General features: G+C 36.1%; 3 protein-coding genes and 4 long non-coding RNA genes across 8 annotated transcripts; 5 read left to right on the forward strand and 2 right to left on the reverse strand.

The window, feature by feature from the left end:
- The first annotated feature begins 1,966 nt into the window (after positions 1-1,966).
- On the forward strand, positions 1,967-2,917 carry LOC116174283. Its single transcript, XM_031492173.1, has 2 exons — positions 1,967-2,101; positions 2,156-2,917. The coding sequence occupies exons 1-2, from the start codon at positions 2,093-2,095 to the stop codon at positions 2,894-2,896; spliced, it is 750 nt and encodes a 249-aa protein (XP_031348033.1). The 5' UTR covers positions 1,967-2,092; the 3' UTR covers positions 2,897-2,917.
- Positions 2,918-8,466: 5,549 nt separating this feature from the next.
- LOC116173944 lies at positions 8,467-9,236 on the forward strand. Its single transcript, XR_004145996.1, has 3 exons — positions 8,467-8,803; positions 8,863-9,043; positions 9,101-9,236. It is a non-coding gene; the product is annotated as an uncharacterized LOC116173944 (long non-coding RNA).
- Positions 9,230-9,770, forward strand: LOC116173943. Its single transcript, XR_004145995.1, has 4 exons — positions 9,230-9,282; positions 9,337-9,487; positions 9,547-9,691; positions 9,736-9,770. It is a non-coding gene; the product is annotated as an uncharacterized LOC116173943 (long non-coding RNA).
- Positions 9,771-9,785: 15 nt separating this feature from the next.
- On the forward strand, positions 9,786-10,329 carry LOC116173946. Its single transcript, XR_004145997.1, has 2 exons — positions 9,786-10,007; positions 10,060-10,329. It is a non-coding gene; the product is annotated as an uncharacterized LOC116173946 (long non-coding RNA).
- LOC116173945 lies at positions 10,178-12,273 on the reverse strand. Of its 2 annotated transcripts, none has more exons than XM_031491686.1 (8): positions 11,619-12,273; positions 11,368-11,568; positions 11,210-11,309; positions 11,048-11,149; positions 10,755-10,915; positions 10,508-10,699; positions 10,398-10,449; positions 10,178-10,345 (listed from the first exon to the last, which is right to left on the reverse strand). In XM_031491686.1, the coding sequence occupies exons 1-8, from the start codon at positions 11,811-11,813 to the stop codon at positions 10,191-10,193; spliced, it is 1,158 nt and encodes a 385-aa protein (XP_031347546.1). In that variant the 5' UTR covers positions 11,814-12,273; the 3' UTR covers positions 10,178-10,190. The 2 variants fall into 2 exon arrangements, with proteins under 2 accessions (XP_031347546.1, XP_031347545.1); XM_031491685.1 differs by having other exon boundaries at positions 11,201-11,309.
- Positions 12,274-12,735: 462 nt separating this feature from the next.
- On the forward strand, positions 12,736-15,903 carry LOC116173947 (transcription factor Adf-1-like). Its single transcript, XM_031491688.1, has 2 exons — positions 12,736-13,117; positions 15,064-15,903. The coding sequence occupies exons 1-2, from the start codon at positions 12,985-12,987 to the stop codon at positions 15,423-15,425; spliced, it is 495 nt and encodes a 164-aa protein (XP_031347548.1). The 5' UTR covers positions 12,736-12,984; the 3' UTR covers positions 15,426-15,903.
- LOC116173948 lies at positions 13,516-16,465 on the reverse strand. Its single transcript, XR_004145998.1, has 3 exons — positions 16,016-16,465; positions 14,063-14,957; positions 13,516-14,011 (listed from the first exon to the last, which is right to left on the reverse strand). It is a non-coding gene; the product is annotated as an uncharacterized LOC116173948 (long non-coding RNA).
- Positions 16,466-17,403: the final 938 nt, after the last annotated feature.

Consider the following 17,403-nt stretch of genomic DNA (forward strand, 5'->3'; position numbering starts at 1 on the left):
ACAGCTGACCGGCCGGGCGTCCCAACATTACGAGGGTTGCGTATAAAGTTTTGTGTTACTTTAAATGACATTGCTTTATTCTGTATTTCAATTCGATTTAATTGAATTACAATTTATTGACTCCGAATTATTTCAACTGAAGCTATCCGAGGCTGTGGAAACCAGCCGGGCCACCACAAGGGCATCAGATGAAAACGACACCTAGATCCCGATAAATTAATACTGTACATTTAAACAGAGAGCGAAATTAGACACATTTAAGATTAAGGCCCCCACACTTTCATTGTAGGGAAGTCCACTATGTTTATTATAGAGTAAAAAAACATGTAACTGGTATTTACGAGTATATTGGCGGAGTGTGTAACAAATGTTATTCAAAGATTTGCATTACAAATTCCACCCTCATATTAACAAAGTAATACAATTATGTAAATAGCCCAATTCACTTACTATTTAGATATTAACCCCGTGCAGGTACTGTAAATATTGTCTCATATCTCAGAAACACAGCACAGATGCGCCCATTTGTTATTGTAACTTCGTAGGTTACTACGTAACGCACTTGTGTCGTGGGATATACATTATACTTCTAATCTTCATCTATATGCTAACTACTAACGATTACCAAGTGGATTCGTAGAATAACAGCCTAAATGTCCTTCGGAATGTATTATAGAAAGGGTAACAAGGACTTAATTTGATCTAGGTACAAGCTGCCATTAAGATAGCAACATGCACCGCTTTATAGGTATCATTTTGTTTATAATCCTTGCAGTTCACAAATCTGTTGTTAACTTATCATATCATACAATTACAACGTTTCAGTAAAACGCAAATTCGTAAGAGCGAATTGTATTCTTTATCGACAATTATTGCGGATTTCCAAATCTAGTGCTTGAAGCTCCTGCGAAAGTAAAAAAAAACTTATTGCTGTATGAATTGCAACCAGGGCCGTAGCCAGGAGTAAAGTTGAGGGGGTGCCGACAAAATAATTGGATGTACTGATTTTTGGGAATTTATTTAATATTTTTATTACACCATTAACGCATAAATAAGAAATGTGACTATAATTATTACAGTAATGCTGATTTAGAGAAATAATAATAACAACAAATATACCGTCTACCTATTAATTAATATAGTTGCAATTTTCGATTTTTTTACTATTAAATATTTGCAGAAAATGGTCTAAATTAATTTTTTTTTTATCCTATACAAGGAGAAACTTACATTTTCTCGCCTGTGTGAGAACGCGAAAGAAGACAATTGCACGCATGGAGCGAGAAAATTCAATTTTGTCGGCTAGCCGAGAAAAAAAATACGCCTTATGTAAGCTAGATGGCGCGGTTGTAATAAAATTTGCAGGAAGCGAAATTTCTTTTTAATTGAACAAAGAAGATAATAAAAGCAGTTTAACATTGACTTAATAATTAACTTTTACCTTGTATTTATTTCATTTTACTGAATCATCGATTATAATACACTATAATCCTGAAATTCATTTAATTACATACCTACCTACTCCACCTTCCGTATTTAGAATAGACTTTCGCAATATCACGTGACCAATTCAAACGTTTGAAAGAAATAAAGATTTGCATTTTTTTGATATTGTTACAAAATTTATTAATTGCTAGTGTATTTTACAATGGCGGAGTTATTAGCAGGCCCTTCCAATCTTCACGATGACAGTTCAGATTCATTAATTTGCACACCTGAAGAAATTTCCGAGAAAGCTAAAGAAGTGACTCTGCAATTATTACCTAACAAATCAAAAAAAAAATATGATATACAGTACGATCTTTTTATGAAATGGTGCGCTACCAAACATGTAAAAAGATACAGCGAAAGCGTAGTTTTAGCTTACTTAAGTGAATTATCGGCCAAATACAAGTCGTCAACTTTATGGTCGATACATTCAATGTTAAAAGCGACGCTATCAGTACGTCAGAATGTAGATATTGGAAGCTACGTAAAGGTAAATGCTTTCTTGAAAAAGCAATCGGTAGGGCACATTCCAAAAACATCGAAAACCTTTACATCAACTGAAGTGAATACGTTTTTAAGAGATGCCCCAGATGACATCTATTTGATGTTAAAGGTAACTTGTAAGCATAGAAATTTGTTGCTTAAACTAATCACACAATTATCACAGGTTGTTCTAATAATTGGAATCAGCGGAGCTTGTAGAACGGATGAACTGACCAATTTGTGCACAAATAACATCCAAGACAAGGATGACGTTCTCATTGTGCACATTCATAACACCAAAAACTATAAAGAGAGAACCTTTATAGTTTGCAACTCCAATAAAACGAACGCAACAGACGTGGTAGCAATCTGTAAAAAATATTTTAGTTTACGACCGACAAATTTGAATACAAACCGACTGTTTATTAAATATAATGCTGGGAAATGTGTTGGGCAAAACGTTGGTCATCACACAATTGGTTCCATTCCTTCGAAGATTGCTTCTTTTTTAAATTTGCCTGATGTAAAGGAATACACAGGTCACTGCTTCCGGCGGACATCGACTACACTCCTTGTGGACTCAGGTGCGGATATACTGACCTTAAAAAGACATGGTGGATGGAAAAGCAGTTGTGTGGCGGAGGGATACCTTGAGGATTCCATCCAAACCAAAATTTCAGTTGCGAAAAAGATCTTAAGTACAACTGAAAATTATGAAGAACCCAACAGTAATCCTCGAGCAGGGGCTACACTTACAACAAATGAGCAAGAAGTGACAAGTCGATGCTCCTCTCTAGGTGCTTCTACTTCCACTTCAACCTTTTCTGAACAAATACAAATGTCAGATTTATCTAAACAAGGCATCTCATTTTCTAATTGTACACTCAATAATCCGGTGTTTAACATTACAATTTCAAACAAGTAACACCAAACGTGTATATAAAATCTTTGTAGGTACATATAATAGTTTTAGTAGTTCCTTTTGCAATTTATATTAAAGGATTTGAAATGATTTCTAAAATTTACACGTGCTTTATTACTTACAACTTACAAGGTTACACCGTCAAATGACAAATATCAATAAAATGAACGAATGCGTGTGCGCAAGAACATTTTACATACCGCCTTACTCTATTCTGCCGACTACGCGACATACAAACGCGTATTAATCATTGCCTAAAATAATTTTTAATGTGGTCAATAATAGCACAGATTAACTACAAATAGTATGACCCAAAACAAAATTTTAACCCTTAAATGATAGACAATTCCTGCCGGCGCTATTTTTCTTCAGTATGCTATAAAATACGACTCCTTCTAACACCGTTTGAACATGCACAAATTCTTGTCTGTTATTTAGTGCTATACTTGTCTGGTACGTCATACGGGCATCATTTTAAATGTAATAAGTGTATAGGATAAAAAATATTGTATGCACCACGGCACGAAAGATGTTTTCCGGGCCTCAGGAAGTGGCCAGCCTCGGCTACGCCTCGCCTGGCCATATCTTCCTTCGCCCCGGAAAACATACACTTTCCCGCCTTGGTACACAAAGTACTATTGTAAATTCTTTTCTTTGCAGTTTGACGAGTCAACCGATATGACCGATACGGCACAGTTGTGCATTTTTATTCGGATGGTATTTTCTGATATGTCGGCTAAAGAGGAATTGCTAACAATGCTCTCTCTGAAAGAAAAATCTCGCGAAGAAAACATATACAACGCGTTTATAAATTTTGTGAAACAATATGACTTACCAATCTACAAGCTAGTATGCATTACAACAGATGGTGCACCATCCCAGACTGGCGTTAACAACGGATTTGTTGCGTTATGTCGAGCTAATAATATCTTTCCATCGTTTTTCTCATTTCATTGCATCATTCATCAGTAAGTTTTGTGCTCCAAAATTTTAAATATGGACGACGTCATGAGGGTGTGCACAAAAATTGTTAACTCAATTAGAGCACGAAGTTTGCAACGACGTCTTTTTAAAGCGCAATTTGAAGCTAGCGACTCTGTAGAACACACTTATTTACTTCTACATACAGATGTGAGGTGGTTGAGCCGAGGATAATTTTTAGATAGGTTTCAGGAGCTACTTCCCGAAATAATTTCTTTTCTAGAAGAACGAGGTGACGACACTAGTCTACTTCAAAACGGAAATGGCTCTGTGATCTGGCTGTCGTATCAGATTTGACAAATCATTTGAACATCCTTAATTTGGAACTACAGGGCAAAAATAAAACAACGATATGATGAGTGCAGTACTCCTTTGTCAACAAATTGAAATTATTGATTAATCAAATGAAGTAGATCTCACGCAGTGTTAAGTGTGAGCACCACTTTATAAGTGATTTATGCCCGTTTGCACCGACAAATTTAAGCGGAGCTTAGCTTAAGCGTCCCTTAAAATCCATGGCAACGATTATTGGGACAATGGTTACCATGGATTTTAAGCTACGCTTAAGCTAAGCTCCGCTTAAATTCCTCGGTGCAAACGGGGATTAAATTCACAAAATTGGATTTAAACCTTTGTGACTGAATGAAATACATTAAAATGTTAAAATATTCAACAAATCTTGTTTTTGTAATATCTGACATCCTCAAATAGCTAAATGCTTCACCAACTTGGACGCGATGATTATGCTTGAAATTCACCTGAACATTTAAGCACCTAATGCATTTGTTTACTTTTATTAGACAAAATTAAAACCTTACCTTTATTTGGGCAAAACAATTTAAGCATTTTTATTAATTAATTAATTCATCTCATTTTTCCAATATTTGAGGTTAGGAACGAGATTTTGAAAAACGGTTTTCACTGGCCTCTTTGGGTGTTATTTGGCTACTTTTTCATAAAGAAAAAGTCATATCATTCCATTTGATTTTTTTAGGATTTTGGATCATAGTGACAAAACTAGCCCCCTAGCGGAAAAGGATTCAACTAAATTAACTATATTTTGGTTGATTCTTGTTGCCCAAGGAATGCTCTTTTCAACGATACCAAATTTGTTACAATCGGTCAAACGGGTAAGAGGTTAAAGCAGGTTATTGCAAAAACAATTGAACGCCCCACGCCATCTTTGTTTTTGAAATACTTAACTGAGTTTTTGTTTTTACGAAAATGATAGATAAACTGGTTCTCTTTAAAAGTGTGAAAAAAGAATGTTTAGTTTATTATACGAAATTTAAAGAAAATGCAATTTTAACATTTAAGATGGCAGTTACGTCCTCTGGTGGTAATTTTTAGAACTTGAAAATATTTTCCAGCGATTCTTCATAACTGATTTACCCAATAATTTTTTTACCCCTAAGTCATACGACAAACGGTTCCCGAGATATGGCCGAGGAATAGTCTTATTGGGTCACCCGGTACATTTATTCCACGTTAATGAACATTCTGATTTTTCTATCTAAAACCAAGAGATGACAACTAGTGGCATAACAGAATTGAAATAAATACATTACACTATGTATCAATGTCATATTGAAAGTTTTGACACAGTGGTAGCTTGATGATGCTTTATTTTTGCAATCTCTACACTTTCCTGAAAAATTTAGCTCGCGCTTACTATTTTCTTGCCGAACCAAACAAATAGGTATTACTAGATGGGAGAGAAGAGACTATAGGAGATTACCTACCCTACGATTATTTTTAAATATGTGTGTGGTAACGCTACACTTATTCAAACGATTGCATTTAAAATGTACCATATGCTCTTTAAAACGATGTTTAATTAATACTTTCTTTTTTGTTTCAGGGTAAGGCATAGTATTAACTTCTTGGTGTTCTCCGGTTCGGTAAGAAATTAATAATCTTGCAGTGTTTTCTCGTAATATAAATGTTGCCTTTTAAAGTAGTAACTAAACTAAGATAAATCACGTTTTACAGTTCTTAGTATTTATTGTTTATTAAAAGAATGCAATGTAATGAAGTGAAATGACGTGCAATTTCGTATTGTTTTAGTCTGAACTTGCTATCTTTTAACCCTACGCAAAAAAGTTTCAATGTTTAGATTATCATAGAAAACCTCATCCTTCTCTGTTGGCAAGAGTTAGCCAAGTATGCCCCATATCTAATTAGTGCAGTAGAAAAATTTAATCTCATGTCAGAGTAAGCTATGTTCTGCAAGAACTTTCTAGAGACAAGTTAAGAATCTTCGCATCAATAGCCAGAGAGATAGCTATACTCGAAGGGTTCACTTCCTTTGAGAATTATCGCGGCACTGATACATCACAGAAGAGGTGTAAAGTTTCCTTCCCGTAAAGGTGAATTATATTGGTGTTCATTAGTCAACCCGAATATATATATATATATATATATATATATATATATATATATTCCTATAATCTACGCGTAAGGGGTTGGCATGGCAGCAATCAGTGTGACTGGTCGTCTCCCGCGCTCAAGGGTCATGTAAACAAATATCGCGACTGCTTAACCGCGATTCTTGCCAATTAATGAGGTAATTCACCGGGGGGTGTTAGCCCCGAGCTGGCGCTTAACTCTCCTAGATCTCTCGACACTCCGGTTGGCGATTGGGGCTGAATGCGTCGTTGGAGATGGCTTCTTGAAGGGTTAAGATGCAGCTCATAGCTATTTGGGAAAGGGTTACGCTGCGCGCGCGTATATTATTTAGGATACACATCCCGCCTCGGTCCTCTGACCAGGACCCTCGGCCAATAGATTAGTAACGTCGATCTATGTCGGTATCTATGCCAGGTAGGGCAATCTACCTGGGAACAATCTCCAGGTCAAGCTCACCCCCTAACTCTTTTAGTTAACAATGAGTGTAACGTTATGACGTCTATCGTAAGATGTCGTGATATTATAAGTTTGGAATTAAACTAAACAGGTATTTGAATTTTGGTCAATTTTTGCTATCAAAAATGCTCATACGCATTCGTATTCGTACGCTTTGTGCGGATAAACATAATCCAAGCGATTGATTTAGAATTTATTTAATTGCGTTTTACGAAATTGAAATAAAAAAAATTGCAAAATTCCTATTGAGGATGAATTTTTTTAGAAAAAATATAGAACCGTAAGTTTTTCAATTTTTATTTCAAACTAATATTTCACAATATTTTAGTTTTTTTTTCGCACCGGATTTGGGCCCGATTTACATAACACTTGCACTCATTTCCCATTTGTAAGATGCAACTTCTGTTAAAATCGTAAAAATCCGGCCACAAATATAAAAGATAGCGTTGCACATGTACAATCCATTTTTGACGTGCTACTTCAACTTCAGTTTATAAGAAGAATTTCATTTCAATGCTTTTCTAAATAAGAAAGTTGGAACTGCGCATGCGCAAACCTACATTTTGAAACAAATGTTAGATTTTCCTTTGTTCCTATGCGTGTATGCTCCTATGTATCAAATTTCATTTAGCTTCCATCAATAAAAAAGTTGGCACTGGGTATGCGCAAAACCAAATTTTGAAATTGGCGTTAGATTTTCATTTATTCCAAGTGCCTATGTATCAAATTTCATTCAAATACTTTTATAAAAAAAAAGTTTGAAATTCGGTTTATAAATGGTCGAGATGCGAAAAGGGCACTGTGAATTTTGAATCGATTCGACTCAACTTTTGGCATTGAGTATTATATGGCTAAAGCATGCCCATATTGAATTTCATGCAATTCAGTTCATAACTAACGGAGATGTTAAAGCGATTAGACATTTCTAACCAAGTTATCGTTCACACGGACAGATAGAGGGACAGACAGACAGACCAACAGACAGCAATACAAAATTATAAACGATCTCTAGGATCGTTAATAAATGGCAAAAGTGTAAAATTAAAATAAAACGGTTTGTTGGTTTTTTTACAATAACTTTTTTAGCAATAAACGCAGAAAAAATTACTTCCTTTCTGCAAGCCTCGACACCATAACGAACCAAATAGCGAAAAAAGTAGAACAATAGCTCTTAAGATAAAGAACTAGTGGCGTCTCAACGAACGAGCGGACGGACAAAGTGGCCACAATAGCGCATTTTTTTTATTTTTGTGGAAATGCGCTAAAAACAACTTACTTCAGGAGTATTCGTCGACAGCAGAATCAGTACCTACTTCGTCAAAATTTAAAAGCATCTACAGGCGACGCACGTCAAGAAAAAATCAAGCACAAGGTTAGCTACAATTTCACCATTCATCATTTCTTTCATTTAAAATCTTCCATGCATATTAATACGTACAATTAGTTGAGAAGTACCTTTCTTTTTGGCGTTAATAGTCAAATGTACAATACTTAATTATTTCAAATTCATTTTGTACCTTCCACCTCATTCATATTTTGTTCTGATCCCTTCTTTAGTTAATTTTTTAATTGATGTGTTCCTTTCATTAAGAACAAGAAAAAAAACTAATTTGTAAAGGGTACTTGATACTTTTGTTTGAATTAAATATAAAAAAAAATTCATTTTGTTTTTATTGATCGCTATATAAAATAGCAAATTTGCTTATTCTGAGAATGTGTATCGATACATCTAAACCCAAGGATACTATATAATCAGCTTAAGTCTGGTGACCATTGTTTAGCAAACAATATTGGCTACAAAACAATTATTGTCTACTAATCAACTTCTTCTTACATTGGTAGTCTGGTGGCCACTGCATTTCAATTATCTAAACAATAATTGAATATGTAACCAACTTTCCAAACAAGTCCTTTTTACACTTGTTGTACTGTAAACAACATTGATTATTGTTTTTATTGGGAAATCTGCGTATTAAATTTTATATACTTAGTGTGATTGGGTGGTTAATTCGAAATGGCAGATTTTATGCTATTAATTTTTAATGTTATCAACAATGAAGAAAGGTACGTATGAATATGAATATTTACATACATGCATTTTACACTATAGTGTTGCGATTTAGGATTAGAATGAATTTAAACAGAAGACAACTTCGTGATATGAGTGATCCATTTTCGCTTACTGAAGAAACCTTCAAAGGAATTTATAGATTGTCCCGGCAGCTGACTCGTGATTTGATGACAGACTTATCACCCTTTCTGCAGGATAATGAAAGAGTTTTGGGCATTCCTAAACATTTAAAAGTATGTTCTAAATAATCGGATTATGTACATTCTTGTACCGTCCTATAAATGTTGTAGATTTTGGCCACATTAAATTTTTTGGCTCAAGGGTCTTATCAGAAGGCTGTTGGACAGGACTTCTTCTGTCCAATGAGCCAAAAGTCTGTAAGTCGATGTGTAGAGGAAGTAACAGGTGCTTTAGTTGAACATTTTGTGCATTTTCCTTCAACAGCAGCTGAAAAAACGCAAGAAAAACAATTGTAAGCGTTAATTTTAATTAGGTACATTTTTGGTTAAGTGAAATCTACTTGCAGATTTATGACCGTGCCGCATGGATTTCCAGGAATCATTGGAGCGGTTGACTGTACCCATGTTGCTATAATATCTCCCCCAGTTGAAGATCCTCAATATCCTGCCATAGTGTTTTTGAATAGAAAGGGATATTACAGCATTAATGTACAAATAGTAAGAAACTTTAGTATAGCATTAGTCCATTTTTTTTACATAGTCCAATCCATTTTCAGATTTGTAATGCACGTTTAAAAATTCTGGCAATCAATGCAAGATTCCCGGGATCCGTTCATGATGCTGGCATTTGGACAACAAGTATTGTTAAGAACCTTTTGCATACTTCTTATGAGAATGGAGATTCATCGTCATGGTTGATAGGTAAGTGAGGATGTCTAAGAATTAATACAAAATCATTTTGTTAGGAGATGCTGGTTATCCTTTAGAACCATGGCTCATGACTACTGCTCAGGTCACAACCTAACTGAGCCAGAAAGGCGGTATAATGTAGCACATAAAAGTATTCGAAATGTAATCGAACGGCTAAATGGTGTTCTGAAGACACGCTTTAGGTGCTTATCAAAGCATAGAGTATTACATTACAATCCAGCGAAATGTGCCAAACTTATATATGCATGTGCTATACTCCATAACATGTGCATACATAATGGTGAGATTGATATCGATATTGATCATAGTAAGTAGCTAATTTTAATTAAGTGAAATGAACACAGCTTTATTTCGTGTAGATGATGAAGAGGACAATAATGATGAACCTCGAAATGCAGAGAATGATCATAATAATTTACGTGAGGGAAGAATCATTCGAAACAGAATTATTCGAGATTATTTTCAATAGTATAATTCTCAAAATTTTGCCTTACATAATAGATAGCAGTCTCTTTACTGCTGCCAGAAACTCCTCTAAGGATTGTAATAAAATGTGCAATGTTAATGTCATTCTTTTGTTGTTTTTGATGTATTCCTCTACAGTTCTTAATACATTCTTACTCAACCGATTTCTTCTACTTCTTTCTAAAATGTGAAATTACAATTGACTATATCTAGATATATATTTGCAACCTACTTTTTTGTTTTGGTCTGTTTTCCAGTGATTTAGAAATTTTTTTAAAAATTACCTGTAGATGCATTGCAGTTATGAATAAATAAAATTTTAATTAGTTAATTTTAGCTTACTGTGCTTCGTTTACTATTGCATAATTCAGGAACATCCATACCACTGATTACAAGTTTAGTAATGATGTTTAAGAGCCAATTTTCAATTTCATTTAACTGTATATCAATAGGCATCCCACCACCTGTTTGTAACCGATGTACATACAACTCTCTGGCTTTTCTCTTTGTTCTCGAGGTCCATTCCGTAAAACTCTATAGAAAATTGAATACTTAAATATATCCTGAAAATAAAGAAAGGTAACTACACCTTTTTCCACTCCTCTACACTTTTGGTTGCCCCCTTTGAGTTATTAAGAATATTACATAACTTGGCAAATTCCTCAGTTGGTATCTCTGTTAGGCACTTAAATTTTTCTAACTGTTTTAAATAAATTTTAAATTGTTCAACAGTTATTTTTGTTTTTCTTTCTAAAATATATATTTATCAAAAGTTGTGTGTACAAAAAACAGTATACAATATGTAAATAAAAATTAAATTAATGACCAATCAATTTTAAGTATGTGCCTTTTTTTCAAAAATATCGCAAAATCTGTGGATACCTCGGGCAATTTCCTGTAGGGCAGAAGCAACCGCCAGAAGACCATCCCTTTGCTCAGCTTGTCCATGCGCGTAAGCATTGAGTAAGGGGTGTTTCATTGAACCTTAAAAAGTAATATATTGAATTATCATATTCGGAAACATTTATTTCTTACTCTTTGTGGTCTTTGGGGTAGCTCTTTTTATGTTCCCCTGAACCTTAGGAGTAGAGGATGGATCATCAACATCCTCAAAATCATCATCACACATTTCAATATGGGTTTCCTACAAGTATTGGGTTTAAAATATTAAAAGAATGTACCACATTTATGTATATAAATACCTGGTGCCCTGTCAGAGTTATTACTACATCGTCATCTGCATTAATCGGTGCTTCGGTGTCTTCAACACCTAGTTCTTGTACCGATGTAATTCCTGACACAGCCACAACACCTGTAGCTTCCAGATATCTTTTTTCCACTTCAGAGAGTAATTTTCCTTCTCGAGCTCTTTTTTTGACAAGAGACTTCCATTCAGTAAAAACCTACACAGTTATTAAGAAATAAGTTTAAAGCTATAACCAAACCGACTGACCTTTTTCCAGCCTTCCACCGTTCTTACAGGTCCACTCCCACAAGAATTTAATTCATCAACGAGAGACGTCCAAAGTTCTTGTAGGATTTCAGGGTTCATACCTGGCTTTAACCTGCCAGTCACGAATAATTTATTATTTTCCAAAGTGCGCACATAAATTTCAAACTGTTCTTTTGTTGTTCGTTTCTTAGCCATTTTAATACCTATTTTCAGAACTAATTATGTGATTTGGTTAATTTGATATATAAACGTAGATATATGGATAAATTGCATGTACTTTTGTGCCTATAAATCTGTAGCGTACTTTAAAGGTTATGTATTACACTCTACTAGAACTACAAAGGAGCATTTGGACTAAAAACAGCTAACTTCATACCATTATCATAATCAATAATCCATTCGATTTCAATATTGAAAATACGTTTACAATGTGGGATTCAGACTACCAAATTTAATCAATATTGTTAACTTCAAAGTTTTAATCTTACTTAGTAACTAATATTGTTTGCTAAACAATGGTCACCAGACTTAAGCTGAATATAAGGATTGCTCGATCACTGAATTTTTTCGCCGCGTGTAGTGACGTCACTCGCGGACCCAGTACCAGCGCATGCTTTGATTAAGGCCGATTCCCATTATAGCAGCATCGAGCAGCGCGGCGCGGTGAAAAGATGCTCTCAATTGTTCGCATGTAAATAAGTAGATCCGTTTTCACCTAGGCAGAGCGGAGCGTTGCAGCGCAGCAAATTTTAAACGCGTCGGGAAGCATTGGAATACGCGGCGCTGCTTTGAAACGCGCCCCTCTGCGTGTAGACGGACAAGTGAGAATAGAGGAGCGAAGCAGATCGGCGTGGTGCTGCGGCTTGTGGAAAGCATTTATTTGTCTTCTGTGTCGAGCTTGCGTGTGTTAGTGGATTCGCTATGGACGGACAAAGAATAGAAAAATTGATTTTACTCGTCCGCTTTCTTTTTCTCCTTTTTTCGTCGTGTACATGGCATAGTGCCGCTATAAATATTATGAAATCATCTGGTGATGATGACGATGATGGCTCTTCTTCGAGCGTGTAAGAATACATTCTCCCTTAAGGTCTAGCCACACATAAATGAGACGTGCACGATACGTGCACGAGACGAGTGTCGTGCGACGCTCGTTTTTAATTAATAGCACAGGTTTAAATACATTCAGCCTCACATGAACGTAACGAACACGAGACGACTACGAGATTCGGTTAACGACAACGAGCCGACGAGTTTTGTTTAATTTTTCTCGTGCCGGTGCCGCTGCGCGTATAGGTCCAGTATGTGTTTTTAGTGCAATTAGGTAGTACATAATTTCAGCGTCATTTGAATATTTACCTTTCCTAAAATGGATGTTGAGAAACTTATTGAAGAAGTGCGACGTTATCCCGTACTCTATGATCTCAGTAATAACAAATACAAAAATAATGAGTATAGAGAAAGGGTTTGGAAAAAAATTGCAGAAGATCTACAGGTAGAAGGTAAGTGAACCTTTTGATTTACTATTTTATTCAATTTTATTCTTATAAAGCTGTAGATATAATATTTTAGTCTATAGATTGTGCCCTATAGGTCTGTTGCTTTGTGTTGCCATTCTACCTGACCTGCTGGAGATACAAAGTAGGTTCTAAGGAGATCTCTAACTTGAAATGCTGCATTTGTTGCTCTTCCTCTAGTCGGACGTAAGCTTTGTAAATTTTCGGACGTTTCTAACGTACTATCACCTGAATCTGATACTCGTGCAATATGGGCGTATCCCTCACGTTGTCTTATAAAATTGTGCAAGACACAGGTAGCTAATATAATAACTGAAAGGTTTTCAGGTGTGCCCTTGTGACGTTAGAAAACAAAATGAGTTTAATGGTGCCACTGGCTCTACTCAGTTCCTGGGGGTGGCGGGGTCGTGGATACAAATATTTACAATTTCATTTAATTTTATTATATACTTTTTGGGCGCCAATCTGTCTTTAACTCACATGCCAACCGACAGATAAATCGACACGTATTATTGATTATAAAGTTAACCTAACACTTAATTAATTTATATCACAAAGTTACGATTGATGGTGGTTAGAATTATGCTGTACTAATGGTGAATGAAATGAGGTGAATGATGGTTAATTGGGTGATAACTCAGGTACAAACAATTATGAACACGGCGTTCTTTCTTATCTGTTTGTGGGTTTTCCGGAAAGGAATTGTGTACAGCCGAGCTGGCGGAGCAGGCTCTTGATTAAATTTGGAGGTCGCTGAATGCTGACAACGATGCTGATTAGTTCGATATCGAAAGGACTCGGTATTCACTCTCCGTGCTTCGGATTTACTTCAAATCTATCTACATTCTACCTTCTATGCACATTGGGGTAGAGAAAGCCCTAAAAATTACGCAGTATAGGAATGGACACGAACGCCCTTCTTTTACTTACTATAGATGGAAAACGGCTCGCGTTAACTTGGTCCGTTGTTAAATTTTTGGACGGCCAATACAACAATTATTATTTCTTCTAATGCAATTCTCGGGCCCCAGTCGATTCGCAATTTCTCTTAAACGCCTTTCTTTAATCTCCGCTACAAACACACTCTTTTTCCTTTTTGCTTGACGCAACCGCCTCTTTCCCAATCTACTTTCTCCCTCCAATTTTCCGCGCGCACGCCGATTTTAGACGTTACACCCTGTAATCTTCTTGTATATATACGAAACTTTTGTTGAAGAATTCCAAAAGCATTTTCTGAAACTCTCCTTGCACGAGAAAGGCGATAATTGAAGATTTTTTTTTCATTATCCAAGTTTGCTCCTGGATAAGGTCGCATTAAATAGGTTTTCAAAGGAAAGCCTTCATCACCAACAATTATCATGGGTAGGTCAACATCAGAACCTGGAAGCTTCTTGCCTCTTGGTATATTTATTGATCCATTTTCTAAAGACGTCCCAAGGTTTGAGTTGGAAAGTATGCCTGCATCAGAATTTTTGCCATAAGCCCCGACATCTACTGCAATAAAATTATACTGTGCATCTACTAGAGCTAAAAGAACCAAAGAAAACGTCTTTTGTAATTCCAATAAAGACTGCCGCTATTTTTAGGAGCTTGTATTACACAATGCTTGCCATCCAAAGCTCCGATGCAGTTAGGAAATTGCCACATTTTCCAAAAGTAATCTGCAATTGTATTCCATGTATCTTCATTAGGCACCGGCATAACCTCCTCTAAAAGAATGTCAACAATTATTCGGCATGTATGATGAATGATGGATTGCACAGTTGATCGACCCAATCTAAAGCTGAAAGATATTGTTTTGAAAGAATCCCCGGTTGCTAGGAATCTGGAACAAAAAAATAGTAAATTATATTATTATATTCATCGGTGATTGTTATGTAACTCATCATAAAATAACAGAGAAAATGTATATGGTTGTTTATTCATTGCAGGGGGGCCAATAACATGCAAAACAAAATGGATCCATATACGTGATCAGTTTCGCAGAATTTTAAAGAAAAGGAAAACTACAACAGGTATGGCTGCTGGCCCCGTAAGAAAATACAAATATGAAGATATTTTACAATTCATATTGCCCCAAATGTCTGAAAGAGAAACTTTATCAAATGTATCCCAGTCACAAGATGAAGATGCGGAAGGTGATGAAGATGATATAGAAGAGACCCAAGAGAGTGATACACTCCTTGCAGAAAATGACGAGTTGGAGAAGACAATAGAAAATGCTGAAAGAAACGCAAGCAATGATTCATTCATTCCCGAAGCCCATACACAAAAAGAAAAAGATTTCTGCTAACACAATCGATAAACGTCAAGATCAAAGTGCTTCATCTCAGCTGATGTCATATATTTTGGAAGAAAAGAGAAATGAAAGGCAGAAGCAACCTCCACCATCTTCTGAGCAGCTTCATCCAGTTGATGCATTTTTAAACGGCGTATCACACACATTGAAAGCCCTGAATCCAATACTCTTAAATGAAGGGAAGACAAAGATTTTTGGCATCGTTCAAGAGCTGGAAAGAAAGCAACTCCTGGATAATCAGTCAAAGGTTGTGCTACCTTCCCAAGTTCGAGTTGTTCACGTACCTCAAGCGTCACCACTAAGTACTTACTCTTCACCTAGTTCTTCTTATGCTTCCACCCCACTTCCTTCCCCTCAATACAATCTACCACTGCCTTCTCCAGAATATAATAACGCTACTCAATCAGAAATGCAGCAGAGCGACCAACACCACCAGCCACCATGGTATTAAATCATAAATGTAATATGTATGACAAGGTTTATTTTTCAAATAAACGTTAATAGAGCGGCCATATATTACTTGTAATCAGAGTGGATATATTTAGACCTACTTCATGCAAAAAATATACAAACAAAATACTCACCTCAAGCAAACTGCTAACCGCTGTTTAGGTTCAATTGCAGATCTCCAAAATGTATCTTGTTTTTTTAACTGATTTTCTACTTTTCCTAATAGATCTTGAAACGTTGCCTGTGTCATCCTAAAATATTCGTAGAACTTTGTTTCATCGTCTAGTAAATGTGGATACAGTGTTATAAATTCCCCTTCTGTATCCCTACTTTTCCAGGCATTATGGACCCATACTTTCTTCTTTGATTGAGTTTTATAATTATCCTCTTCATCTAGCGCCAAGGCTATTATAGCCAATTCAGTACTAGTAAAATTTGAAAACATCACTGAACCCTCAAACTAGGTTAGGTATACTATCGCTCGCAACGGGTCTACGTTACAGTGTGACTGGGACGTCAAGGGACGGAGCTCGTGCCGGCACTCGTCTCGCGCTCGTATCGTACACGTCTCGTTTATGTGTGGCTAGACCTTTAAACTGAACACAAACAGACACGCTGCTTCGTCACGCTTCCAAATGGTGCTTAAGTGGGAATACCCCTCTACAATTTGCTGCTAGCGACGCGCCGCGCTGCTCTGCGCCGCACCGCTCGGAGCTGCTCTAATGAGAATCGACCTTTAGGATTACCATAAAATACGTCCAAATGGGTGTTGTAGGCAGGCATTTAAATTAGAAACACTTGTCCATTAATCTCGCTTGTAGCACCATATCCATACTTTGCGTATTAATCCATCAGTTTTAGGGAAGTTATGGTAAATGACTTCCGGGTTAGTGATTTTTGTGCAAACACGGCTGTTGTTACAGTCTAATATTGCACATCGGCGTCCTGGCGTTCATGCAAATACGTTCACAACTTAGCAAATTATAACTGTCAATTCTGACAGCCCGGTCCGTTGGTGACGTCACATATGACTTAAACTTGGGCAACATTACAAGTATAGGGATCGAGCAATCCTTATATTATATAGTATCCTTGATCTAAACCTAACCTTAACTTATTACCTTTTATTTATGCTTATTACCGTTGATGCATATTTATCAATCAACGTTATTACTTTAATCGTCCACCCTCCGCCAAACTGAAAAATAAAGCCGAAACGTTTGGAAGTGTTCTCCACATTTGTTTTTTGTGTATGTTTCCTGCTTTTTTAATTGCAGTTTCTGTAGTCTGTAGTTTAGTTCAAAAACATGGAACAACAACAAAGGACGCCCAAGAAGTCTTGTGTACCCCAATGTGATAATAAATGAGGCAAAAAGCATCGATTTCCGGTGAAAAGTGCGGAACTGTGCAAGCTGTGGAAAGACAAAATAAGCAACCCAGCTTTGGCAAGTTTATCCGATGAAGCTATTTATGAAAGCTATCGTGTATGTGATGTGTATTTCAAAGAAGATGTTAAGACCGG

The sequence above is a fragment of the Photinus pyralis genome, unplaced genomic scaffold (genome assembly GCF_008802855.1).
Source record: "Photinus pyralis isolate 1611_PpyrPB1 unplaced genomic scaffold, Ppyr1.3 Ppyr1.4_LG6, whole genome shotgun sequence".
NCBI classification, from domain to species: domain Eukaryota; kingdom Metazoa; phylum Arthropoda; class Insecta; order Coleoptera; family Lampyridae; genus Photinus; species Photinus pyralis.